Raw genomic sequence first — 26750 nt, 5'->3', positions numbered from 1 at the left:
CTAATACAGTGAAACCCCGTCTCTACTAAAAATACAAAAAATTAGCCGGGCATGGTAACACGCTCCTGTAGTCGCAGCTACTGGGGAGGCTGAGGCAGGCGAATGGCTTGAACCTGGGAGGCGGAGGCTGCAGTTAGCCAAGATTGTGCCACTGCACTCCAGCCTGGGCAAGAGAGTGAGATTCCATCTCAAAAAAAAAAAATCTTACTCCTTATTAGTTTCTATAGGCCTGAATGAGAGCAGTAAGCTTACCTTTAAAAAAATGGGTGTGAAACCACCAACTGTGCATTATTATTCATACTTAATGAAAACGTATATAAAGTTTCTAATAACCACAGATTAAGCATTCATTAAATATTAATCTACTCTATTATGTTAGTGAGTGTTTTAACTGTGTAACTGGCATATTTATTTGCATATGTGAAAAGAAATTACATCTGTTCTCCATATTCAAAGTGATAAAATCTTAAAAGCAACAATTTTAAAAAATCCTTTCTTTTGAAGGGAACAACTGCCCTGTGATCTCTTGTTTTCTCTTTGTGTTCTTTTTATTGTTGTGCCTCCTCTTCTGTTCCATTTATTTTTTCAGCTTTCTCTTTCTGTCTAGCTTTTTTCTGGCCTATAAACTAGAGCATGACACAGCAAGCAAGGAGCACTTGGTCACACTTAATAAATCTCTTGGTCATCTTTCCCTCAACCAGTGTAGGATCAAAGGTGAAAGTTGACTCAAAATGGTGATTAAGTCATCGTCAGTTTAGTTATTGCTCTTAGATTGAAGCGCATGCAATTGTTTTTATACGTCAAATATAGTCCAATATTGCCAGTTTTATGTGGTTCAACCTAATAGCAGCTCTTTGCATCCATTGAATGATTGGCACTTGATTCATTGGAATTGAGCATATCTCTTTGATACATAGAATTAAACCAGTCTAAAACTTATTTTCTTGTTTGGGTTGACTTTTTTTAAACTTATATGAACACAAGCAGTGTTCGTATAGGGAATATAGGAACTCCCTGACATATAAACAATGTTAATCCTCTTTGTATAATGTTGTTATTTGGGTCCTAGAGCCCTCTAGAAGGTGTCTGTAGAGGCAAGTAGCAGTGTATTCACCCCACAGTTGTTCAGACTGTTGAAGGAAAATAAGGCAAAAGATTTTGTTTTAACTATTATTGCATTAATTTACACAGTTTTTACCTTGAGTTTGCTTTCCTAAAAATATTCATATGTCTTTTATATTGACAACTTTATACCATGTTATTCTTCACTTCTCATGAACAGAATTCAGATCTCTCTGTCCAGACTTTTTACACGCACACTTCTCTGTGTACACTTAAGTTCTAGACAAACAGCTATTTCTCTTTTTCCCGCATTAGACCCTGCACTTTGATTCCTCCCTAATCTCAGCATATCTAAGTCCTGTTTCTCTTCCAGAGCCTACCTCTGTTGGCTCTTACTCCTTTGACCCCAGAAGAAGAAATCTCTGTCTCTTCTATTCCTCTTACATTTTATCTGGACATTTTGGCAATGTATTAATTATTTGGGTTTCTATTTTATAATCCACATTAGAGAATATGCACCTTGAGTGTAAGATTTATCTTTTATGTTTCTCTTACAGAGCGGCTTCACACACTGTTGTATACTTAATATGTGGTGAAGGAATGAAATAATTTGGCCTACACTATCTTTTTTTTTGTTTTTTTTTTTTTTATACTTTAAGTTCTAGGGTACATGTGCACAACGTGCAAGTTTGTTACATATGTATGCATGTGCCAGGTTGGTGTGCTGCACCCATCAACTCATCAGCACCCATCAATTCGTCATTTACATCAGGTATAACTCCCAATGCCATCCCTCCCCCCTGCCTACACTATCTTAATGTGGAAACAGACTGAATATATAATAGGCAAGGGAAATCACCATTACTAAAATTTAGTAGTGCATAATCTTCCAGACAAATCAGAGTATCATCTATGTGTATGGGCAAATGTACCAGTTTGAATAGGTGGCTTTAAATCTATACTTTCTGTGTAGTTGGATAAAAACTGTAGTGCCTACTTCTTTGTACCACTGCAGTAATGAAGTCTTTTGTTGCTACCAAATATAAACAGTGGAAAACCAAGAAAGAATATTTCTCTGAAAACATCTGACTGGAATTTCTTAAGTGATTCAAACTAATTTTTATGTGGGCTATTTCCAGAAAAATGTAGGATAATACTAAGGTAATTTAAAATTCACTGAGGCTAGGTGCTATGGCTCATGCCTGTAATCCCCGCACTTTGGGAGGCCAAGGCGAGAGGATCACTTGAGCTCAGGAGTTTGAGGCCAGCCTGGGCAACATAGTGAGACCTGTCTCTACAAAAATTAAAAAATTAGCTGGGCATAGTGGCAGATGACTGTAGTCCCAGCTACTCTGGAGGCTAAGGTGGGAGGATCTGTTGAGCCCAGGATGTCAAGGCTGCAGTGAGCTGTGATCACACCACTGCACTCCAGCCTGGTTGACAGAGTGAGACCTTGTCTCAAAAAAAAATTTTAAATAAGTCAGGTGCAGTGGCTGATGCCTGTAATCCCAACACTTTGGGATGCTGAGGCAGGCAGATTGCTTGAGCCCAGGAGTTCAAGACCAGCCTAGGCAACACTTCAAAACCCTGTTTCTACAAAAAAATGCAAAAATTAGCCAAGAGTAGTGGTGAGCCCCTATAGTCCCAGTTACTTGAGAGGCTGAGGTGGGGGGATCGCCTGAGCCCAGGAGTTGAAAGTTGCGGTGAGCCAAGATCATGCCACTGCACTCCAGCCTGGGTGACAGAGCGAGACCCTGCCTCAAAAAATAAAAATAAAAATAAAAAATAAATTTTTTTTTTTTTGGAGATCGAGTCTCACTCTGTCACCCAGGCTTGGAGTGCAGTGGCAAAATCCTGGCTCACTACAACCTCCACCTCCCAGGTTCAAGCAGTTCTCCTGCCTCAGCCTCCCAAGTAATAGGGATTACAGGTATGTGGCACCATGCCCAGCTAATTTTGTATATTTAGTAGAGACAAGGTTTCACCCTGTTACCCAGGCTGATCTCGAACTCCTGACCTCTGGTGATACGCCTGCCTTGGCCCCCCGAAGTGCTGGTAGTACAGGCATGAGTCACCGTGCCCGGCCTTTTTTTGTTTGTTTGTTTGTTTTTGAGACAGAGTCTCGCTCTGTCACCCGGGCTAGAGTGCAGTGGTGACATCTCGGCTCACTACAACCTCCACCTCCCGGGTTCAAGCAATTCTCCTGTCCCAGCCTCCAAAGTAGCTGGGATTACAGGCATGTGCTATCATGCCCGGCTAATTTTTGTATTTTTAATAGAGAGAGGGTTTCACTGTGTTGGCCAGGCTGGTCTCAAACTCCTGACCTTAGGTAATCTGCTGGCCTTGGCCTCCCAAAGTGTTGGGATTCCAGGCATCAGCCACTGTGCCTGGCCAAACAAATTTTTAAAATAATAAATAAATGAAACTCATATAGATGAACATATATATTTATAAATTAAAAGTACAAGTAATTTTTTTAGTCTTGGTTAAAATATGAATTGTTTTCTCATTTATTTATTTATTTATATTTTGAGACAGGGTCTCACTGTGTCACCTAGGCTGGAGTGCAGTGGCATGATGTCGGCTCACTGCAACCTCTGCCTCCCAGGCTCAGGCAATCCTCCCACCTTAGCCTCCGAGTATCTGGGACTACAGATGTGCACCACCATGCCTGGCTAATTTTTGTATTGTTTGTAGAGATGGGGTTTCGCCATGTTGTCCAGCCTGGTCTCGAACTGCTGAGCTCAAGTCGTCCTCCTCAGCCTCCTGAAGTGCTGGGATTACAGGCATGAGCCACCATGCCTGGCCATGTTTTCTTTTTTAATCAAAATTTAATATAATTTGAAATCTAGTTCAAACAGAATTAAACTTTGAAGTTGTCATAATCTCATCCTGGAAATTATCATTGATAATTTGTCTGGAACATTATCATTGGATTGATGATACCAAAGCACACCCAAAATTTGGCAGCTGTACCTTGGAGCTTCTCATTTTTATCTTGTCCCAGTGTATCTACAAGATCATATCAAATAATCTAATACTGCAGTTGAGTTGTGGATAAAAATGGCATAACTTTGAAATCCATTTCATCTTTATATTGGTCAAAATAAATGTGTTTTAGGTCTTTCTTAATCATTTTTGGTGTTGATTCAGATTTGGCATCAATCAACCAACATACCCTGATTCTTTTTAGAAAGCCATTTCTCCCTCCCTAACATTTTACACTGTGGCTTTACTATAAAATGAACTCTTTTTATCACAAATGATGGAAATGTTTAGCTTCTTATTTATTTTTCATAAAATTATGTCATAATCACATTGAAAATTTTTCAGACAATTCAAAATAACTTGCTCTTCAAATTTGAAGTATCATTATTTATGTGCCACCAAACCATGTCTGTGTTTTTCTAAGAGGGATATAGACAGAAGGACTTTGTGGAGGTAACAAAAGTATGTGGTCTCATGCAACAGTTGGGGCATGTTCAACAAAAACAACAACAAAAAGTATGTGATGTATTTCATCATACTTCTACAGTGTGCTTATATTATGATACTCTTTGACATATTCCATACAGGAATCTTGGATTCTCTTTCTTTGGCTATCTTATAAAGTATTTGAGTAAAATACCCAATATCTCAAGTTCTTGTGAAGTATTTCTCATACAGATCAGTGACATTGATTGTGTATTGCAGGAGAGGAGTATAGTATACTACATAACCCAAGACAGATAGAATGGTCATTTTTATATTTCTTATACCTATTTCATCATTATTTTACTCCCATGCCATTTGTGTTTTCACTACTTATTTATCTGAAAATTAGTGGTTGTGTGTTGTACAGGAGCCAGCCACCAGTGCCTTTAGCTGCCAGTTCTCTTTCGTCCATTGTGATTTATAGTAAACCAGCATTAGCCAGGCGGGGTGGCTCACACCTGTAATCCTAGCATTTTGGGAGGCAGAAGCGGGGAGATTGCTTGAGCCCAGGAGTTCGAGACCAGCCTGGGCAACATAGCAAGACCTTATCTCTATAAAAATAAAATAAACCAATCTTACATTTGTCAGTGTAGCAGAAACCAGCCTTCTTCGAAATGGTGTTGGTGTGATTCTCCTATCCGTTATCAAAAACTTGAAGCTGTCATTTGTCTGAGGCAAGATATCTTAGTAGGGGTACACTGAAATCGAATATTTAATTTTTTTGGTGAAAAAATAGTCTATGATATATATCCTGTGTTGCTTTCACCATAATGGATTGGTTATTGAATCAAACATATGCTGATTTCTGTGCATCTGCCAGTTAAGGCTGAGGTAAGAACAGAAATTAGTTGTCAAGAGATAAACTTATTAGCTGAGGTATTTTAAAGGAGTTACAGAAGTGATATTCCAAAACAGCAGTCGTCCCTAAAACTCAGCAGAAAAGCAGAGTAAATACTACTCATCATCATATCCCTAGCATCTAGCAAAAGTGTGTGGCACAAAGTAGACACATGGTAAATATTAGTTAGGTGAGTGAATGGGTTAATGTATGAAAAAAAAGAATGTAGGAACCAGTGCCTGTCTGCCTTTCCATCTATTGAAAAATCACTGTAAAATACATAACCTTTAATCCATTGAAACTCATTCAGTTGAGTTAAAAGGATTACTACATCAAGTTTACTTGCATTGCAGGTCATCCTACTTAAATATGGCTTTTTAAAATTAAGTGTATTGTAGGTGGTAGATCTTTCATCCATGGAGAAAATTTTAATGTTAGCACTTCTCTTTCCTCTACACTTTCTTTATTTTTTTCAAGCTCCACCTCCCTGGTTTACACCATTCTCCTGCCTCAGCCTCCGAAGTAGCTGGGACTACAGGCACCCGCCACCACGCCCAGCTAGTTTTTTGTATTTTTAGTAGAGACGGGGTTTCACCATGTTAGCCAGGATGGTCTTGATCTCCTGACCTCATGATCCGCCCGCCCCAACCCCTCAAAGTGCTGGGATTACAGGCATGAGCCACCGTGCCCGGCCTCTTTCCTCTACACTTTCATTATCATCTTCCAGTCTTTGGGAGACAGGCTAGCCTTTTTCTGATTTTTCTACTCTTGCGCATTATGTAGGAACAATACAGCATCTGATAGATTTAGCTGGTCAGATTCTCTCGTAGCAAAGATAGAAGGTCCAGGGAATTTTTATAACCATGTCCATGACACACATGAACCATGTTAATATTACCAATAACATACCCAGAATAAAAATATATAAATAAAGATTATCCAATACAAACCAGTATAGAGCCTGAATTTGAGGTACTATTACTGCCTATACTGTATAACTGACTATAAAATGAGGCATAATTTTCTCCTCGTTGTATTGTACGTGTGCTGTAAGAGCTTGTACTGATTTTTCCTCTAATCAGTTTCATTCTATTTGTGATAAAGTAGCTAGTAACAAGAAATAATACTTAAGAGTAAGTTGTTGGCCGGGCGCGATGGCTCAAGCCTGTAATCCCAGCACTTTGGGAGGCTGAGACGGGCGGATCACGAGGTCAGGAGATCGAGACATCCTGGCTAACAACGGTGAAACCCCGTCTCTACTAAAAAATACACACACACAAAGAAAACTAGCCGGGCGAGGTGGCGAGCGCCTGTAGTCTCAGCTACTCGGGAGGCTGAGGCAGGAGAATGGCGTAAAACCGGGGAGGCGGAGCTTGCAGTGAGCTGAGATCCGGCCACTGCACTCCAGCCTGGGCAACAGAGCAAGACTCCGTCTCAAAAAAAAAAAAAAAAAAAAAAAAAGGCTAAGTTGTTGAGCAACCCTAAAGTCTTCATAACTCTGTAGTAGCAGCCTACATCCATTGTTTTAGATGGATCTTGCTATGTTGCCCAGGCTGGTCTCAAACTCCTGGGCTCCGGTGATCCTACCTCAGCTTCCAAGTAGCTGGAATTACAGGCATGTGCCACTGTGCCTGGCACAATACTTTTTGGCAGTTATCTCAATTTGAAATAAATCTATTGTAAAATGTATGCCAAGAACAGTATATTATTTGGGAAATAGTACAAGAAGAAGAGCAAAGATCTTGAAGCAGCTTTTCAATTTTTAAATATTTTAAATATATTTTAATTATACAAAGACAAACTTTTGGGGGAATAATCATGATATTTGCTTCCTTTCTGCTCAGGAACATTTTAAAATATAAATATGTAGGCAAGCTAAATGTATGTATTAATTTGTAAAAGCCAGATGCAAAAGTATATAATGAGGATGAGCTAAAACTATGTACATCTATATGCATGTTTCAGAGGGATATTCTCAAAGTATTATATTAGTATTAGGGTGGAAGTTTAGTTATTATATAAAATGGAGGCTTAATGAGGGGGTCATCTTAAGATTTTTAGAAAAATTACATCAATTGAGGGGTAGCTGTTGGGGTATTCATGGTTAAAATATGATTTCTGGGCTCTTAACTGGATTGCATCACAACCCAGAAATGAAACTAATAGAAAATCACAGAAATGAAACTAATAGAAAATGAATTTAAATGTTACTTGTTTATCTTCAAGTAGTTGAACTCCAGGCAGTTTTTATTGTCTTTTTTATATTTTTACTGTTATTTCTGTGGTAAGCATGCATAGCTTTTATAATTAGAAAAAGATATACTCTCTGATAATGTAATTGAATCACAGATGTAGTTTTGTCTTACTCTGTAGCTAGAAAATACTGATACGTTTTAAGTATTTTTGTGTGTATAAATGGTATAGTGGGAGCTGGGCTTGGTGTCCCACACTTTTAATCCCAGGACTTTGGAAGGCCAACGTGGGAGGATTGCTTGAGGCCAGGAGTTCAAGATCAGCCTGAGCAACATAGCAAGACCTCACTCACCTCTACAGAAAATTTTAAAAATTAGCTGGGTATGATGGCGCATGCCTTCTACCTACTCAGGAGGCTGAGATGGGAGGAGCATTTGAGCCCAGGAGTTTGAGGCTATGGTGAGCTAGGATTGTGCCACTGCACTCCAGCCTGGGTGACAAAACAAGACAGCATGTCTAAAAAAGGAGTAATAAGATAAATAAATGGTAATTTGATGTGGTGGCTTGCTTTTTAAAAATAATGCCTTAACATTTTTATGTCTTTAAATAAGACAAGCTTCTGGTTGGTATCAAAGGAACCTGAGGAAAGAAGAATGAAAACTAATTAATTTTCTTTTACTCTTTAGATGCCAGAATTCCAGAAAAGTTCAGTTCGAATCAAGAACCCTACAAGAGTAGAAGAAATTATCTGTGGTCTTATCAAAGGAGGAGCTGCTAAACTTCAGGTGAATAATCATCAAGAAGCCTTGGCTGTGTGTGGTGGCTCATGCCTGTAATCCCAGCACTTTGGGAGACTGAAGCAGGAGGATCATTTGAGCCCAGGAGTTTGAGACCAACCTGGGCAACATAGTGAGACCCCATCTCTATTAAAAAAAAAAAAAAAAAATGACCAGGCACCGTGGCTCACACCTGTAATCCCAGCACTTTGGGAGGCTGAGGCGGGTGGACAAGGCTGAGGTCGGGAGTTCAAGACCAGCCCGGCCAACATGGTGAAACTCTGTCTACTAAAAGTACAAAAATTAGCCAAGCCTGGTGGTGCATGCCTGTAATCCCAGCCACCTGGGAGACTGAGGCAGGTGAATCACTTAACCCCAGGAGGCGGAGGTTGCGGTGAGCTGAGATCATGCCACTGCACTCCAAAAATAAAATAAAAGCTTAATAATAAAGGCTTCTTTTTCTTCTTCTTCTTTTGAGATGGAGTCTCACTCTGTTGCCCAGGCTGGAGTGCAGTGCCGCGATCCTGGCTCACTGCTCCTCCCGGGTTCAAGCAATTCTCATACCTCAGCCTCCCGAGCAGCTGGGATTACAGCTGCCAGCTACCACACTCAGCTAATTTTTTTTTGGTTTTTGAGACGGAGTATTGCTCTGTTGCTCAGGCTGGAGTGCAGTGGCACAATCTCAGCTCACTGCAACCTCTGCCTCCCGGTTCAAGTAATTTTCCCGCCTCAACCTCCAGAGCAGCTGGGATTATAGGTGCCTGCCACCGCGCCCAGCTAATTTTTACATTTTTAGTAGAGACAGGGTTTCGCCACGTTGGCCAGACTGGTCTCAAACTCCTGGCCTCAAGTGATCCATCCGCCTCAGCCTCCCGACGTGCTGGGATTACAGGCGTGAGCCATCATGACCCAGCCCTATTTTATTTTTGATGTTAAAGCAGACTCATTCATCTCCTGTTTGACAAAATCTGAGTACAACAAGTTTAGGTAGACAGTTTTTGCCTATCCTTTAGGAATATAAAATCCAGAAAATATATATCTTGAGTTTTTCTAAAATAGACAGAATACCCTATTGGAAAAACAAAAATTAATAACCCTGAAATACTCTTAAGTTTTTATTAGTCTTAAGTACTAAGCTAACTCATGCTGTATATAAGCATTAAACCATTTTAAGGATAATATTTAAAAGGGTATAGTTTTAAGTTGCTCTTTCATGTTTTAATCGTAGTAGTTCAAATTAAGATGTAACTTTATTAAGGGGATAGTTGAGTTTTTAAAAAGTTGTCTCTGTTTTAAAGGAATGTGTTACATGTAAATTGACAATCTGGATATTCTGTAAAAAAAATACTCTTTTTTTAAAACATTTCTGAAAAACAATATTTAACACAGTCTCCTAAGTTTCAAGAGCTGGCCAGCTATTTCAATGTGCATTCATTCATTGGTATAGTTTACCTTAAATAAGCAAGTTAAATCCAGTATGTAACAGTATCAGTAACTGAGAGCTTCATATAATTGAATTGCTTCCACTGCATATTTATGCATTGACCAAGTTTGTTGAAAATCTCTAGTGAGAAGAGTAACCATATCACCTGCAATTGCAAATTCCCATACCAATTAATCAGATGTTTTCAAATTTTTATTTTTATTTATTTATTTTATTTTATTTTTTCGAGACGGAGTCTTAACTCTGTCACCCAGGTTAGAATAGAGTGGCATGATCTTAGCTCACTGCAACCTGTGCCTCCCAGGTTCAAGTGATTCTCCTGCCTCAGCTTCCTCAGTAGGTGGCATTACAGGCACACGCCACCACACCTGGCTATTTTTGTATTTGTAGTAGAGACAGGGTTTTACCATGTTGGCCAGGCTGGTCTCGAACTCCTGACCTCAAGTGATCTCCCCACCTCAGCCTCCCAAAGTGCTGGGATTACAGGCATGAGCCACCACACCTGGCTGGACTTTTTCAATTTTTAAAGTTGATACATAATAACTGTATATATATATATATGGGGTACAAGTGATATTTTCAAATATATATAAAATGTGTAATAATCAAATCAGGTAATTAGGATATCTGCCATTTCTAATATTTATTCTTTTTTGGGGAACATTCTAAACCTTTTCTTCTAGCTATTTTGAAATATACAATAAAATACTGTTTACTATAGTCATTCTACTGTGTAAACACTAGAACTTATTCCTTCTAACAGTATTTTCATAACCATTCATCAACTGTTCTTTATTTCCCCATCCCTCCCACCTTTCCCAGCCTCTGGTAACCATCTTTCTACTCTCTGCTTCCATGAGATCAAGTTTTTTAGTTTTCATATGTGAATAAGAACACGTAATATTTGTCTTTCTGTGCCTGGCTTATTTCACGTAAGATAATGACCTCCAGGCTCGCCCATGTTGCTGCAAATGACAGCATCTCTTTGTTTTTTATGGCTGCATTACTACTCAGATTTATTTGGCGACAGTGCTAGGGCACTCAAGGTAGCACCTTGTAGTTAAGATTATTCCCAGGACTTTATAAATGAACCGCATGAGAAGATTCAGTGTAAAGAAAATAACTTAACAGTGTGGACCAGAGACTGAGCACAGTCCTATGCATCTAGGAAAGCATGAAGTATGTGTTTGGGTAGCACAGAGAAATTCTGGCCATGTGAGCTGTGTTTACAATAATGCCTTTCACTCTTTTCTTACAGATAATAACAGACTTTGATATGACACTCAGTAGATTTTCATACAAAGGGAAAAGATGCCCAACATGTCATAGTAAGTGTGGTATTTGTAAACAAATTCACAAAAGCATGTCATCATTATTTTAAGATCCTCTTTATCTATATTACCTGTGAGATAACTGGGTTTTTAAAATTCTTTTTGGACATTGACAGTGAGGAGACCTGCTTTTTCTTATTATATTTTTGAGGTATTTTTTTCCTATATTATATAAATGGCTATTTTCATGTATGGTTTTGGTAGCAAAGGGACTCGGAGACTCCTGAAATATTTCTTGCCAAATACGGTCTATTCATTATTCAAGAAATATTTAAATAGGTTGTAAACTTTGGGTTAACCCGAAGAAGCGGCATTTATCAAATACTCTGTTTTCTAGGAATTTTACCAAATTTTAATGTCTTTTTTGTTTTCCAACTTGGCTGTGAGTTTTTAAATAACACTCTTCAACCTGACAGGAAAACGGTGAAATGAACTCTCTCATTTGTTTTTAGTACATATGTAAATTGAAAAATTATTCTGGGGCCAGGTACAGTGGCTCATGGCTGTAATCTCAACATTCTGGGAGGCTGAGGTGGGCAGATCATTTGCAGTCAGGAGTTCGAGACCAGCGTGGCCAAAATGATGAATCCCTGTCTCTACTAAAAATACAAAAATTAGCTGGGCTTGCTGGCGGGCACCTGTAATCCCAGCTACTCAAGAGGCTGAGGCAAGAGAATCTCTTGAACCCAGGAGGTGGAGGTTGCAGTGAGCCAAGATTACACCACTGCACTCCAGCCTGTGCAACAGAGTGAAACTTCATCTTGGGGGAAAAAAAAAAAAAGAAAAAAATTATTTTGATAATTTGTATTTAAAAAAACGCTAAAAATCGCCAGGCACGGTGGCTCACGCCTGTAATCCCAGCACTTTAGGAGGTGGAGGTGGGATAATCACTTGAGCCCAGGAGTTTGAGACCAGCCTGAGCAACGTAATGATAAGACCTTTTCTTACAAAAAAAATAAAAAATCAGCTGGGCATTGTGGCGTGCCTGTGGTCCCAGATACTCACTTGGGAGGCTGAGAGGATCCTTGAGCCTGGGAGGGCGAGTCTGTAGTGAGCCGTAATCACACCACTGCATTCCAGCCTGGATGACAAAACAAGACCCTGTCTCGAAAAAAAAAAAAAAAAAGACACTAAAAATATTTATATCCTTTGCCCTATTAAGTCCTCTTTAGAGAATTTGTAAGTAATGCCAAATGCAGTTTTTAAAAAAGCTTTATTCACAAAAATAATGGTGACTAAGCTCAACATAAAATTACTACTAATAGCAGATGCTTGGAAGCAACCTAAAAAGTTTAATGCTGCAGAAATGATATAAATTATTTTCTGCTCACATACCAGAAATTTTAATTACATGGAAAGATGCAGACTACAATGTGAAATGAAAAAGAAAATTCATAATTACAGATTTGGTATCATCTTTTATCTAATTGATATACATGAAATCTTAAGACTGAAAGGAAATACTAAAATATTGTTCACTACTTACTATTGAATGGTAAAACTTTTTACCATTCAGTTTTTGTTTTCTGCTTTACAGTGGTCTGGATTTTCCAGGTGTTTACATTAAGCATTTATTATCTTTTTATTTAGAAAAAAATGTATTTCTCATATGTGTTTCTTCTATTTAACTACAAAGAAGAAAATGGAAGTGATCAATACACAGTTCATAGTGTCTGAAGATACTGAATTGTTTATCTCAGTGGTGTAAGCAAGCAGTCACTAAATCTCAGATTTTAAACCATTAGCTTCCCTAACAGTGTCATGTGAATTATACCACTGAGACCAAAAGTTATAATACCCATGCTAGTTGATTGGCATTACTTAAAAGTATTGGGTTGGTGCAAAAGTAATTGAGTTTTTTGCCATTACTTTATAGCAAATTATTCATAGTAGTGGTAGCATCAATCAGAGTATTTCTTTTAATGCTTATTTTGCTTTCTATCTTTAGATATCATTGACAACTGTAAGCTGGTTACAGATGAATGTAGAAAAAAGGTAAACACTAACAATAATCCATAGTCACTCGAAGACTTCATTACCCTTTTTGCCTGAGAATTTCTTCAGGTGCATTCACACAAGAAAGAATGGACGTAAAGTGCTTACAGCCATACCTGGCACATAGTAAGCACGCAGTAAATAGTAGATTTGCTGTATGAATTACACATTCAAAACATATTTTAGAGATAAAAATTCATTTAAAACTCTTAAATGATCACCAAAGTATTCTGGTGTTGCAACGTTAACTGGAGATTTAAAACAAAAGTACTTTCGTTTTCTGTAGGTTTTGCTCCTTTAAGTTGATGAGGAAGTTGCTTCAGTACTTTGTTTGAGTATGTATCTGTGTATATCTTAACAAAATGCAATTTGAAATGTGAATCAAATTTAATACCTTTATATGAAACTGAAGTGTTTTTTGTACTGATAATTTTACTGTTGGTTTTTACTCACCTAAAAGTACTTTACAAAAGAAAGGTAGCTTTTTGCAGGTATATATGATTACATGTCAACCAAGATCAACAAATATTTTTTCAATTGATGCATTAGCTAAACTTATAAAGCAGTTTATTGAAAATACTTGTTTACATTGTTTTGCTTTCTATAAAACCAAGCAGATATATCTTCATGTAATCTTCATGATTAATTTATTCATATCTTCCTAGTTATTGCAACTAAAGGAAAAATATTACGCTATTGAAGTTGATCCTGTTCTTACTGTAGAAGAGAAGTACCCTTATATGGTGGAATGGTAAGTGTGTATTAGGCAGTAGGAGGATTTAAAAAACTAATAAAACAACAGTGCAGTTACAACGGATGGCTTATTTTTTTACCTGTAGTGCAAACAAACAGATTAATAAATTATGCAAGTTAGAACATTGAATAACAAAATGAGCTCTAATTATCTAATCTCTCTAACAGTTTAGGATTCCTTTTGTTTTGTTTAGCTAAGGTGAAGTCCAGTAGGAATAAATTAAAAGTCCTGCATTTAAGTCTCAAATTAAAAACAAGAATTTTTTTTTAAGTATATGGACAAGATGTGGCTTAATGTGTAAAGAAAAGGTTTAAAGATTTAAACTGACTCTGAACTCAGTTAGAGCCAGCTGGTGATATGGTTACCAAAAAATCAACCTTTGGTTGCATTAATCAAAATGCAGTGTTCCAAGCAGATCACACTGAAAGCATTGTGTTGGGTTCTGGAAGAATGCTGTTAAGAAAAACCATGACAATAGTGACCAAGAAAAAAAAAATAGATCATAAATTTAAAGGAGTCAGAGTAGTCCACCAGAATAATCAGAGGAATTTGGGCCTTCCCACTTGAGGAACATTTCAAGGAATAGAAAATACTTTGATTTGAGAAGCAACAACTTGTTTTAAAATCTTAGGAGACTAGGAATAATTTGTCTTTATTGTCCCATTACCTAACAGTTGCACACTTCATCTGTATTTATGGTATTAAATGTTGAAAAGATATTAGACTTAAGTCTACAAACTGGTAGCAGCAGAACTGGAACAAGACTTGGAAGATATAAGATTGATTTCAGCATGAGAAAAGAAAAGCCCGTCTAGCAATTAGAGTTTTCTGGCAATGGAATAAGCTTCCCTGGGAGAATGAGTTTACTGACATGATAGAAGCTGACCCAGGCAGGGAGGAGGGTGACTTAGGAATATTATAGGGGTATTTTTAGGTATCAGATGAAGAGTTAGGCTTTTTTTTTCTTTCTTTCTTTCTGTTTTTAGTGACTCCTTACATGATTGTAATGGGTTAGAGAGTCTAAGGGCCCTTTATACTGAAATGCTATGATTATAGGTGTTTTTTACATAAAGCAGGCTAATCTATACATAACAGATTTTCTCTCTTGCTCACTAAATAGCATCTTCAGTATGTAAAAAATTCAAACTACAAACAAATTTAAAAAGTGCATTTGCTGTAATTCATTTTACTTACTGCAATCAGAGAAAGGATTATGCACCCATAGGTGGGATCGAGTTTTTATCTGTAGAATTAGGAAAGGTTTATAGCTAGTTTCCTTTCAGTACCTTACTAACATATTTAAGCTAAGTCTGGGTTTGGGAGGACTGGGAAACTCAGTAAGAACATGCCTATCACATTTTGAGACATGAGGTCTACATTCATTAGTGATGAATTTCAGTCTCTAAAATTTAAATCCAAATATGAGGAACAGATTTTCTCACATGGAAGAATGCTTTGTAATAAAGATAATGATTTTAGTTTGTCTTAATTGATACTCTTTTCTCCTTTGGTCATAAACTCCAGGTATACTAAATCACATGGTTTGCTTGTTGAACAAGCTTTACCAAAAGCTAAACTTAAAGAAATTGTGGCAGAATCTGACGTTATGCTCAAGTAAGTTTCTTGGGTGGTTTTTGTTGCTATTGTTCACAGACTTGAATTACTGCTATATATGTAGTCAGTTGTACTTTTAAAAAATAAGATATTGAATATTACATATGTAAATATATCCAAAATATGCCACCTATCACAGAATACATAGTGGTAAGATAAGGTATTTAGAAGTACATATGAGATCTTGGTGTAGGTAATAAGAGCCTTATGAGACTTAAATTCTAATTTGTATTTTGTTTCTCCAGATTAAAAATGTCAAGACTTACAAATTTTTGAACTAAGGCCATTTAAAAATTTTTTAGCAAAGTACTTAGGAAAGACATATAATATGAAAGGAATGTATAAATCAAGTTGAAAGGGATTTAAGTATACTTGTTGTTTTTTTTTTTTTTTTTTGAGACAGGGTCTCTCTCTGTTTCCCAGGTTAGAGTGTAGTGACATAATCTCTTCCTCACTCCAACCTCTGCCTCCTGGGCTCAAGCGATCCCCTTGCCTCAGCCTCTTAAGTAGCTGGGACGACAGGCATGTACCACCATGCCTGGCTACTTTTTGTATTTTTTTGTAAAGATGGGATTTCACCATGTTGCCCTGGCTGGTCTTGAACTCTTGGGGTCAAGCGATCCCAAAGTGCTCGGATTACATGTGTGAGCCACCATGCCTGGCAGTATACTATGTCTAAATTTTCATGAGCCTACTTTTTAAATTCTCAAACTTCTTTGAAAACTATTCCTAGGAAAGATTAGTATGTTTTAGTACATAATTATATATGTATGCATGAGTTACAAGATACAAGAGGCTTTTTAATAGTGTTTATTACCTCCTAAAATTTTCAACTCATTAGGCAAACATAATGATGTTACTTTTTTTATGATGATGTTATCTTTTAAGGTGATTACTTCTAAAAAGGAAAGCAATAAATTGTCAGAAAAAGTGTGAGGACAGCTAGTAAGTGTTTCATTCCTTAGTAGGCAGCAACAGCATTATTTAACCTATACCCAGGAAGGGTAAAAAAGGGAAGGGGGCTGGCTAGGTGCGGTGGCTCACGCCTGTAATCCCAGCACTTTGGGAGGCTGAGGCGGGCGGATCACAAGGTCAGGAGATTGAGACCATCCTGGCTAACACGATGAAACCCCGTCTCTACTAAAAAATACAAAAAATTAGCTGGGCGTGGTGGCGGGCGCCTATAGTCCCAGCTACTGGGAGGCTGAGGCCAGAGAATGGCACGAACCCGGGAGGCAGAGCTTGCAGTGAGCTGAGATCATTCCACTGCACTCCAGCCTGGGAGACAGCGAGACTCCATCTCAAAAAATAAAAACAAAAAATAAAGGGAAGAGGGCTTAAGAACTTAGTAAAGAGACATGCCAGATTTCGAGAATACAGCTAAGTTCCTGCCACTCTGCTTTTCAATTTTATGGATTTTGATGAAACTGTAAGAATATCAAGTCATTCTTCATAATTTTAAAATCTGAAAATATTTTAATCATGTAAATGTATTTTTTGTTAGTTAATATATATCCATTAAGTTAGGCCAAGTTGATAGGCCCACTGTGGGACTCCGTCCTTCTCAGTGTCCATATTTTAACCCCTAAGTGGGATTTTTAAGGTGTGGCTTAACTATTGTTTTCTCTTTTTAAATTTAATTTTAGAGACAGGGTCTCGCTATGTTGCCCAGACTGGACTAGAACTCCTGGGCTCAAGCAATCCTCAAGCCTCAACCTCCCAAGTAGCTGGGACTATAAGCATGCACTGCTATGCCTGCCCGTTTCTTTTTAAATGGTATAAATTGTGAACTGTAGGTTTATATTCATACTCAGTGAAAGCTTAAGGACATCTAGTTTGTAGTATTAGGATTGATTAAAGGGAAGATAAAGAGTTAACCATTGTTTGAAAAACTTAACAGTATTGTAGATACAAATAACAGCCCTCTTGGGCAGTATTTTGAAATGAGAATATGAGTGAACCATAGAATTACTAGGAATATTTCACTTTTTTAGCTTCTAAGTGAAAAGGAACTATATCTTGCTCTTTAACAATCAGTTTGTTATCTCCATCTTGCAGGGAAGGATATGAGAATTTCTTTGATAAGCTCCAACAACATAGTATACCCGTGTTCATATTTTCGGCTGGAATTGGCGATGTACTAGAGGAGGTTATTCGTCAAGCTGGTGTTTATCATCCAAATGTCAAAGTTGTGTCCAATTTTATGGATTTTGATGAAACTGTAAGAATATGAAATCATTCTTCATAATTTTAAAATCTGAAAAGATTTTAATCATGTAAATGTATGTGTTGTTACTTAATATATATCCAGTAAGTTAGGCCAAGTTGATAGGCCCACTGTGGGACTCCATCCTTCTCAGTGTTAATATATCCATATTTTAAAAACAATGTGCCTTTCTTAAACTTTCATTCCCCAAGCTATAGACTAATAATAAAAATAGTAAAACTTCTTCTTCTTCTTCTTTTTTTTTTTTTTTTTTGTTTGAGATGGAGTGTCACTCTGTTGCCCAGGCTGGAGTGCAGTAGTATGATCTCAGCCAATTGCAACCTCTGCCTCCTGGGTTCAAGCAATTCTTCTGCCTCAACCTCTCGAGTAGCTGGGATTACAAGCGTGTGCCACCACACCTGGCTACTTTTTGTATTTTTGGTAGAGATAGGGTTTCACCGTGTTGGCCAGGTTGGTCTCAAATTCCTGACCACAAGTGATCCACCCCCCTTGGCCTCCCAAAGTGCTGGGATTACAGGCATGAGCCACCACACATAGCCTAAAACTTCCTTTAAATTGTTTTAATGCAGCAACTTTGAAGCCTTAACATTCATAGTTGGAAAAAAAGAAGTTAGAACTGAAATTATTTGAATAGGGTTTTCTAATCAAGACAGTATATTATGAAATACATAAAATAGGATCTTTTGGTTAGAAACAAAATAAAAACTGAAAATTGAATTTTGAACTCATTTTGTTTTACCTTTTTTTTTTTTTGAGATGGAGTCTTACTCTGTAGCCCAGGCTAGAGTGCAGTGGCGTGATCTCAGCTCACTGCAACCTCCACCTCCGGGGTTCAAGCAATTCTCCCCACCTGAGCCTCCCGAGTAGCTGGGATTACAGGTGTGTGCCACCACGCTGAGCTAATTTTTGTTTTCTTAATAGAGATGGGGTTTCACCATGTTGGTCAGGATGATCTCGATCTCTTGACTTCATGATCTGCCCACCTCGGTCTCCCGAAGTGCTGGAATTACAGGCGTGAGCCACTGTGCCCAGCCTTCTTTTTTTTTTTTTTCCAGGCAGAGTCTCACTCTGTCACCCAGGCTGGAGTGCAGTGGTGCCATCTTGGCTCACTGCAACCTCTGCCTCCCGGGTTCAGGCGATTCTCCTTCCTCAGCCTCCCGAGTATCTGGGACTACAGGTGTGTGCCACCACACCTGGCTAATTTTTATATTTTAGTGAGGCAGGGTTTCACCATATTGGCAAGTCTGGTCTCAAACTCCTGACCTCAAGTGATCTGTCCTCCTTGGCCTCCCAAAGTGCTGGGATCACAGGCATAAGCCACTGCACCCAGTCTTTGTTTTACCATTTAAAATAGTCTCTAAAAAATCATTTACTTCTCCAAGCCCTTCTTAGCTATGGTGAATGTGATGGACTTAAGTGCTTGAGATCTTTATCAAAGATGCATTTACAAATATGATGAAATAATAGTGACATCAATTAAGAGCTCCAAAATATGAAAATCCAACAAATAGAATTTTTAAAGCCTGTTATTTCAAAAGATTTATATTTTTCATAGGGGGTGCTCAAAGGATTTAAAGGAGAACTAATTCATGTATTTAACAAACATGATGGTGCCTTGAGGAATACAGAATATTTCAATCAACTCAAAGACAATAGTAACATAATTCTTCTGGGAGATTCCCAAGGAGACTTAAGAATGGCAGATGGAGTAGCCAATGTTGAGCACATTCTGAAAATTGGATATCTAAATGATAGAGTAAGTATACAAATCTGTAATTTAATTTTCTTCCAAGAAAAAATTAGGATGAAACTTGGTAGGCAATTGTTGCCATAGTCACCTGAGAAAGTGGTTATTTTAGAGACTTTTTTTTTTTTTTGAGACAAGCCTCTGTTACCGAGGCTAGAGTGTAGTGATGCAATCATATCTCACTACAGCCTCAACCTTCCCAGCTCAAGCATTCCTCCCACCTCAGCCCCTCAAGTAGCTGGAACTACAGGCACACACCACTACACCTGGCTGATTTTTTAATTTTTTTGTAGAGATGAGGTCTCCCTGTGTTGCCCAAGCTGGTCTCAAACTCCTGGGCTCAAGTGATCCACCAGGCAGGCCTCTCGAAGTGTTGGAATAACAGGCGTGAGCCACTATGTCCAGCCAAAACATAGTTTTGATCATTCATTTTGATTGTTCTTTATACTGGTGATGTTTAAAGGAGCTGAGATGCATGCTATAGGTACTGAGAAAAGGGAGGATGTATATTGTGTAGGAGGCCTCTGTGTCTTCTACCCACCAGATGCTGGATAGCAGTCCCCTGCCATGAGACTCAGAAATGTCCCTAGACATTAGTAAATGTTCCCTGGACAAAATCACCCCATTTGAAAACCACTGGACTGGAGAGAGAGCATTTTGGGGAGAAAAGCTACCATGTGGAAACATGTCTGTCAGTGGGTCTTAAGAGTTTGAAATATTTCTTCATTTCAAAGATGTTTTGAAAATGAATTTCATTTTTTGCATTTTGCCCAAGAGGTCTAACAATGAGATTCTTACTGAAATTACTTGCTTCTTCGCCCTGCATGTTAATTTTCTTTTGTTCTTCTCTTGATTAGGTGGATGAGCTTTTAGAAAAGTACATGAACTCTTATGATATTGTTTTAGTACAAGATGAATCATTAGAAGTAGCCAACTCTATTTTACAGAAGATTCTATAAACAAGCATTCTCCAAGAAGACCTCTCTCCTGTGGGTGCAATTGAACTGTTCATCTGTTCATCTCGCTGAGACTTATTTATAATATATCCTTACTCTTGAAGTGTTCCCTTTGTATAACTGAAGTATTTTCAGCCATGGTGAATGCATCAAGTGGAAGCTCCTTTTTCTCCACCTCTCTCAACACACTCCTCACCTTATCTTTTAACACATTAAAAAAAAAAATCTTAAAGCCAAAATTAGAAAAGTAACTCCCTCCTTTTCCAAAGTGAATTTTGTAGTTTAATGTTATCATGCAGTTTTTGAGGAGTCTTTTACACTGGGAAAGTTTGTAGAAATTTTGAAATAAGTTTTATGCAATGGTGAAATAATATGCATGATTTTAAGTATTGCCATTTTTGTAATTTGGGTTATTATGCTGATGGTATCACCATCTCTTGAAATTGTGTTAGGTTTGGTTATTTTGGGGAAAAAATATCTACCGAAAAAGAATAGCACTTACTGTTGGAAAAAACTGGTGGTGTTTACAGCGTTGCTAATCATTACAAAACATTCTGTATTGAAGCACTGATAATAAATATGAAATGAAAAGCCTTTTTAATTCTATAGTCAAAACTATATTGAGTCATCAAATACTTATTGAGCACCTACCATGGTGTCTTGTTTTTTTGTTTCTTTCTCTCTGTCTGCCTGTCTTTTGAGATATATGAATTCTAAACTCCTTGTCATAGTGGCTATTTAGATTGAATTATTTTTAAAAATTATTAAATCTAAAGATATTTGCAGGGAAAATTTTATCTGCCCTTCAGAAAATACTGAGACCTCTGAAAATTATTTTCTCCCATTGAAAACATCAGTAAAAGGTACAAGTCTGCAAGTTTCAGAAAGAACCCGAGGCAGGAAGCAGTGGACCTGGGTCTCATGGTGACTGAATCTGAGCAGCACTGCAACATTAGGAACCAGCATCTCTCTGTACAGTCCAGCTACCCACTCCACATCTCTGGCTCTGCCTCATCATTCATCTTCAGGATTTAGACCTGCCATTGTGATAAATTTGACTGTGAGTCTTACTCTTAATTCCAGATCCTATGGACACCTAATTGGTTTGCTTATAGCACCTAAGGTATGATACACACAAAGCATGATCTGATTCGTTCTGGCCATTCAGTGTGAGCGGCATTCTCTAGTTCAGTCAGGTGTGGCTGGAAGACAAGGTCACATGTTAGAAAACCTTTTTGTCCTCAGAATGCCCATCCTTATCCTCCACCACCACTCCTCCTTTTCATCATCATAAACAATGAAGGAGGCCAGGAGCAGCAGCTCACACCTGTAATCACAGCACTTTGGGATGCCAAGGCAAGTGGATTGCTTGAGCCTAGGAGTTTGAGACCAGCCTGGGTTTACGTAGGCAGACCCCCGTCTCTGCAAAAAAATTAGCCAGGCATGGTGGTGCGCCTGTAGTCCCAGCTACTCAGGAGGCTGAGGCGGGATGATCACCTGAGCCTGGGGAGGTTGAGGCTGCAGTGAGCTGTGATCGTGCCACTGCACTCCAGGCTGGTGAACAGAGCAAGAACCTCAAAGCAGCATAAAAATAATGAGGCCAGGTGCAGTGGCTCACATCTGTAATCCCAGCATTTTGGGAGGCCGAGGCGGGCAGATGACTTGAGCTTAGGAGTTCAAGACCAGCCTAGGCAACATGGCAGGACTCAGTCTCTACTAAAAATACAAAAAACTAGCCAGGCATAGTGGTGCGCACCTGTGGTTCCAGCTACTCAGGAGGCTAAGGTAGGAGGATTGCTGGAGCCCGGGGGGCCAATGCTTGCAGTGAGCTGAGATCATGCCCCTGTACTCCAGCCTGGGCGACAGAGCAAGACCTGGTCTTAATAAATAAGTAAACAATGAAACAAAAATGCAATGGCAACAGGCAGACTAGACCCTGCCTAAGTATTTCTGAAATCAAACTGAAAAATAACTTCCTGCATTAAAGCAGATAGCATGGCACGGGAGGATCAGAATTACCTGCAGGACTTTTGCACATAGGAAAAACAGTTGGGAATCTGATTCAACGATAACTCTTTACCCCTGTATTGCAATCAGAGCTTATATTTGCTATTTCCAAAAGGTGTTTATAATATGCTTCCATGAATAAGTATATTGCATGCTGTAAATCTAAAGAACACTGAAGTCATGACCTACATTCTGGTCATGGCTCAGCCCCTTACTAAGACTCCAGGTTCGGTCACTTCCCTATATAATGAATGCCATAAGAACATGCACTAAGGCCCCTTCTAGCCAATTCCATGAATTGAGTCTCATGCTTCTCCCATTATGTTTATTAACCTATCACATCTCACTGCCACCTGATGCTACTGAAATTTAAAATATTTGTATTTGAGTTCAGTTTTCAGACCAGTTTAGCCATTAGGAGTGTGACCAGGACAGATTATTGAGCCTGTGTCCCAGTTTGCTCATCTGTTAAGTGAAGATGGTGATATAGCTTCTAGATTCATAAGGAGTAGATATGCTCATCTTTTATGTATACGTTTGAAATTTATGTATGCATTTAAAACAGCACAGGTATTCAATATTGTTAGGTAGAATCCGTCCACAAATGTATAAGCTGTTGTATCCCTCAGTACAGTGTTTGGCTGAATCAATGAAATGGAATAATCTTTTGCAGCCCCAGCAAATATTGGTAGTGTATAGTGACTACCACATTCTCTAACGAGCCTAGCATCAGCCAATGGTTTCATTCAACTTTAAATTTTACTTTATGAAATAAAGCCATTTTGAGGGCTAGAGCTAACAATTTTGACAAAACTGGAAAAAATGAAAACAACCATCAGTCATACTAGCTCGTTCCGGAGTGATTTCACAAGAAATCTACCTTCCATGGTCTATTTAATAGTCACCCAAATTTTGGTAGATGACCGAAAGTCTGTTTAACTGGCCTTCAGATTCAGTTTTCTCTTTAATATACCCTAGGGAAAATCAGCAAGGAAAAGATCAATGTAATCTTGAATGACTAATCCTGAAACTTCTCCAGAGTTACCCAAAGAGTCAACAGTCATGCTGCTCTTTGTACTTAGTCTGGTGTTTCAGTACCAGTTTAACAGATAAAAAGTGATCAAGGTGCAAGGGACACAGCTTTGAAGTAGTCAGACCTGGATCTGAATCTGTGATTCTGTCATCTGGAATAAGTTTCTAAGTTCTCCAAGCCTTAGTTTTTTCATCTGTAAAGGGGAGTATTAACTAGAGATGAGGATTAAATGAAAAGTCACTTACTCAAGTCTCTTTGTTGTGCTGAGTTCTAGGGAAACAATAGTTAACGAATCAGGACTGGTGGTGGCTCATGCCTGTAAAATCCCAGCACTTTGGGAGGCTGAGGCAGACGGATCACCTGAGGTTGGGAGTTCGAGACCAGCCTGACCAATATGGAGAAACCTCATCTCTACTAAAAATACTAAAATTAGCTGAGCATGGTGGTGCACACCTGTAATCCCAGCTACTCAGGAGGCTGAGGCAGGATAATCACTTGCACCCAGGAGGTGGAGGTTGCAGTGAGCTGAGATTGTGCCTTTGCACTCCAGCCGGGGCAACAAGAGCTGCCTCCATCCCCTCTGCCCCCCCAAAAAACAATCAGACATGCTTCCTGCCCTCATGTAGCTTCCATTCCTAGTAGATCAAACAGGAGGAAAGAGTAGCAATTATGAATATGGCAAATAGCTATGAAGAAAACACAAATGACAGACCTATTTTATTTATTATTATTATTATAATATATATATTTTTTGAGATGGAGTCTCACTCTGTCACCCAGGCTGGAGTGCAATGGCGTGGATCTTATCTCACTGCGAGCTTCATGCCATTCTCCTGCCTCAGCCTCCCGAGTAGCTGGGACTACAGGTGCCCGTCACCACGCCAGGGTAATTTTTTGTATTTTTAGTAGAGACGGGATTTCACCATGTTAGCCAGGAGTCTCGATCTCCTGACCTCGTGATCTACCCACCTCAGCCTCCCAAAGTGCTGGGATTACAGGCGTGAGCCATCACGCCCAGCCAACAGAGACCTATCTTAGATATAGTGGTCAGAGGAAGCTCTTCTCAGGTGATACTTAGGCCCAAGTCTGAAGGATAAGGAGCTAGTCATGTGAGGAGTTGAGGGAGAAGCATTCCCAGGAGAGGAAACAGGGTGTGTGAAGGTCCTAAGTGAGAAAGTTTTAGGGCATTTGAAGAACTGAGAGCTGGTTTAACAGTATTATGAACAAAGGGAAGAATGGCATGAGGTGTTGAACGGGAAGTAGGTGGGTGCCAGATCATGGAGGGTTTTATAAATCATAAGAACTCTGGTTTTTCTCTCCTTGCAAAGAAGAGGGAGGATCACTGATGCCATGTGGGGAAGGGACTAGTGAGGGCAGATAAACCCAAGCACACCAGTTGGGGGGCTATTACAGCTGTTCCAGTTAGAAATAATGGTCGGTTTGGGGGGCTGGGGCTGTGGAACTGGAGAGAAGTGGGTCATTTCCAGGAGTAGCTTAGAGACAGAATTGACAAAACTTGCTATTGGCTTAAACACATAAAATGAGAGAGCAGGGGGTCGCTGATGTGTGCTTTGGACACATAGGTGCCAGGGAAGATGGAGACGAATAGGCTTGGTAGTGTTGGGAAGGGAGTGGGAACAGACATGCTATTTTGAACATACAAAATTTGACATGTGAGGCATACAAGAGAAGATACCAAATAGACAGACTAGAGCTCAAAGGAGAAATCTGAGCAGGAACTATAAATGTGGGTGTTGTCTGCATTTAAATGAGATTTTAAAATGGCCAGTGTCAGCTGGAAGAAATTGCCTGACCAATCAAAATTCCAACATTAAGCGTGGAAACCACACACAAACTATTAATAAGCAGAAATGTTTTATATCTGCATCTAGCAACAAATAATCGGAAACAATATTATTTTGTTTTTTGAGACGCAGGGTCTCCCTCTGCCCAGGCTGGAGTGCAGTGGCACTATCAGGGCTTACTGCAGCCTTGAGCTCCCAGCCTCAAGTGATCCACCTCAGCCTCCCGAGTAGACTGCAGGTGTGCACCACCACGCCTGGCTACTTTTTGAAATTTCTCTTAGAGATAAGCTCTCTCTGTGCTGCCCAGGATTGTCTCAAACTCCTGGGCTCAAGCGATCCTCCCACCTTGGCCTCCCAAAGTGGTGGGATGACAAGCGTGAGTCACTGCACCCGGCCCAGTATTCTTATTAAGTAAAAACTCCAGATACCTGAGAGAGTGAAGGGGAAAAGGCTTCAAAAAAAGCAACTTTGTCCCTGGAAACCTGAGATAGTAAAGTAACAGATGGGGGCAGGGACCAGTGTTTATGTATAGTCTTGCAGTTAAACCTACTTCCCTGCCAAAATGAATTTTTTTCCTATCTTTTAAGTATTTTCCTATCTATTAAGTATTTGGAAAGTCATAAATAATCAGAGATCAAAACTCACTGGTTTTAACAAAATGGTGCCTACTGCTTATATTTGCAGGTGGCCTAGTTGTGTCAAACATATTCAGATGTCACGTTCATATTCTAGACTCTCATCCCACAGTAGGTATCAATGACCCAGTTCAAATCTGTGTAGATCCTGAGTTAGGTGGTCACAATATAGTACCTATCAATAAATGCTCCTGTCAGAAGGTCCAGAGGCTGGCCAGGCGCAGTGACTCACCTGTAATCCCAACACTTTGGGAGACAGAGGTGGGAGGATCACTTGAGGCCAAGAGTTCAAGAGACCACCCTGGGCAATATAGTGAGATCCCATCTCGGCAAAAAAAATTTAAAATAGCTGGGCGTGGTGGCACCTGTCTGTGGTCCCAGCTACTCAGGAGGCTGAGATGGGAGGACTGCTTGAGCCCAGGAGGTCAAGGCTGCAGTGAACTGTGACTGCACAATTGTACTCCAGCCTGGGTGACAAACCTTGTCTCAAAAAAAGAAAAAAAAAGTGCTGTATCAGGTGAGAAGTGATTTAGAAAACAAAAACAAAAATTGCTGTGTGGCATCTCTACCCTGTACTTGGCCCCTTATTTAGTATTTACAGCCTTGTTGGCAGAACTATAGCCCATAACCATAATGTAAATAGAAGCAAGTGTTGCAGCCATAGCACAAAGTGGGGCCAGCTAAGCAGCTTCCCCTTGCAGACAGATGAACGTGCCTCATCACTGAATGCCCTCCTCGGCAACAGGAAGAATGGAAGTGCCTAGGCAGAACTCAACAGGCCAAAGCTTCTCTCTTATTCCTGAAGTTCTAAGGTCCATGTTCTTTTTTTCTTTAGAGTCTGGGTTTCGCTCTGTTACAC

The 26750-nt window shown here is 39.2% G+C and overlaps 1 protein-coding gene across 6 annotated transcripts in view; it reads left to right on the top strand.

Moving 5' to 3' along the window:
* The window catches only part of NT5C3A (5'-nucleotidase, cytosolic IIIA), a 50943-nt gene extending 29931 nt beyond the window's left edge, over positions 1–21012 (top strand). For 3 of the 6 annotated variants that reach the window (XM_023188401.1, XM_023188404.1, XM_023188403.1), the window contains 8 exons: positions 8254–8352; positions 11046–11115; positions 13067–13113; positions 13779–13864; positions 15392–15481; positions 17540–17702; positions 19264–19464; positions 20313–21012. In XM_023188401.1, coding sequence (XP_023044169.1) covers positions 8254–8352; positions 11046–11115; positions 13067–13113; positions 13779–13864; positions 15392–15481; positions 17540–17702; positions 19264–19464; positions 20313–20414 — 858 coding nt within the window. In that variant the 3' untranslated portion in view covers positions 20415–21012. Of the gene's footprint in view, positions 1–1805; positions 1835–8253; positions 8353–11045; positions 11116–13066; positions 13114–13776; positions 13865–15391; positions 15482–17539; positions 17703–19263; positions 19465–20312 lie in introns of those variants that run through there. The other 3 variants (XM_023188402.1, XM_023188407.1, XM_023188405.1) reach the window with 2 other exon arrangements.
* The last annotated feature ends 5738 nt before the right edge of the window (positions 21013–26750 follow it).

This window comes from Piliocolobus tephrosceles, chromosome 8 (genome assembly GCF_002776525.5).
Source record: "Piliocolobus tephrosceles isolate RC106 chromosome 8, ASM277652v3, whole genome shotgun sequence".
NCBI classification, from domain to species: domain Eukaryota; kingdom Metazoa; phylum Chordata; class Mammalia; order Primates; family Cercopithecidae; genus Piliocolobus; species Piliocolobus tephrosceles.
Note: the sequence above shows the minus strand (reverse complement) of the source record. Positions and strands in the feature narration are given on the sequence as shown.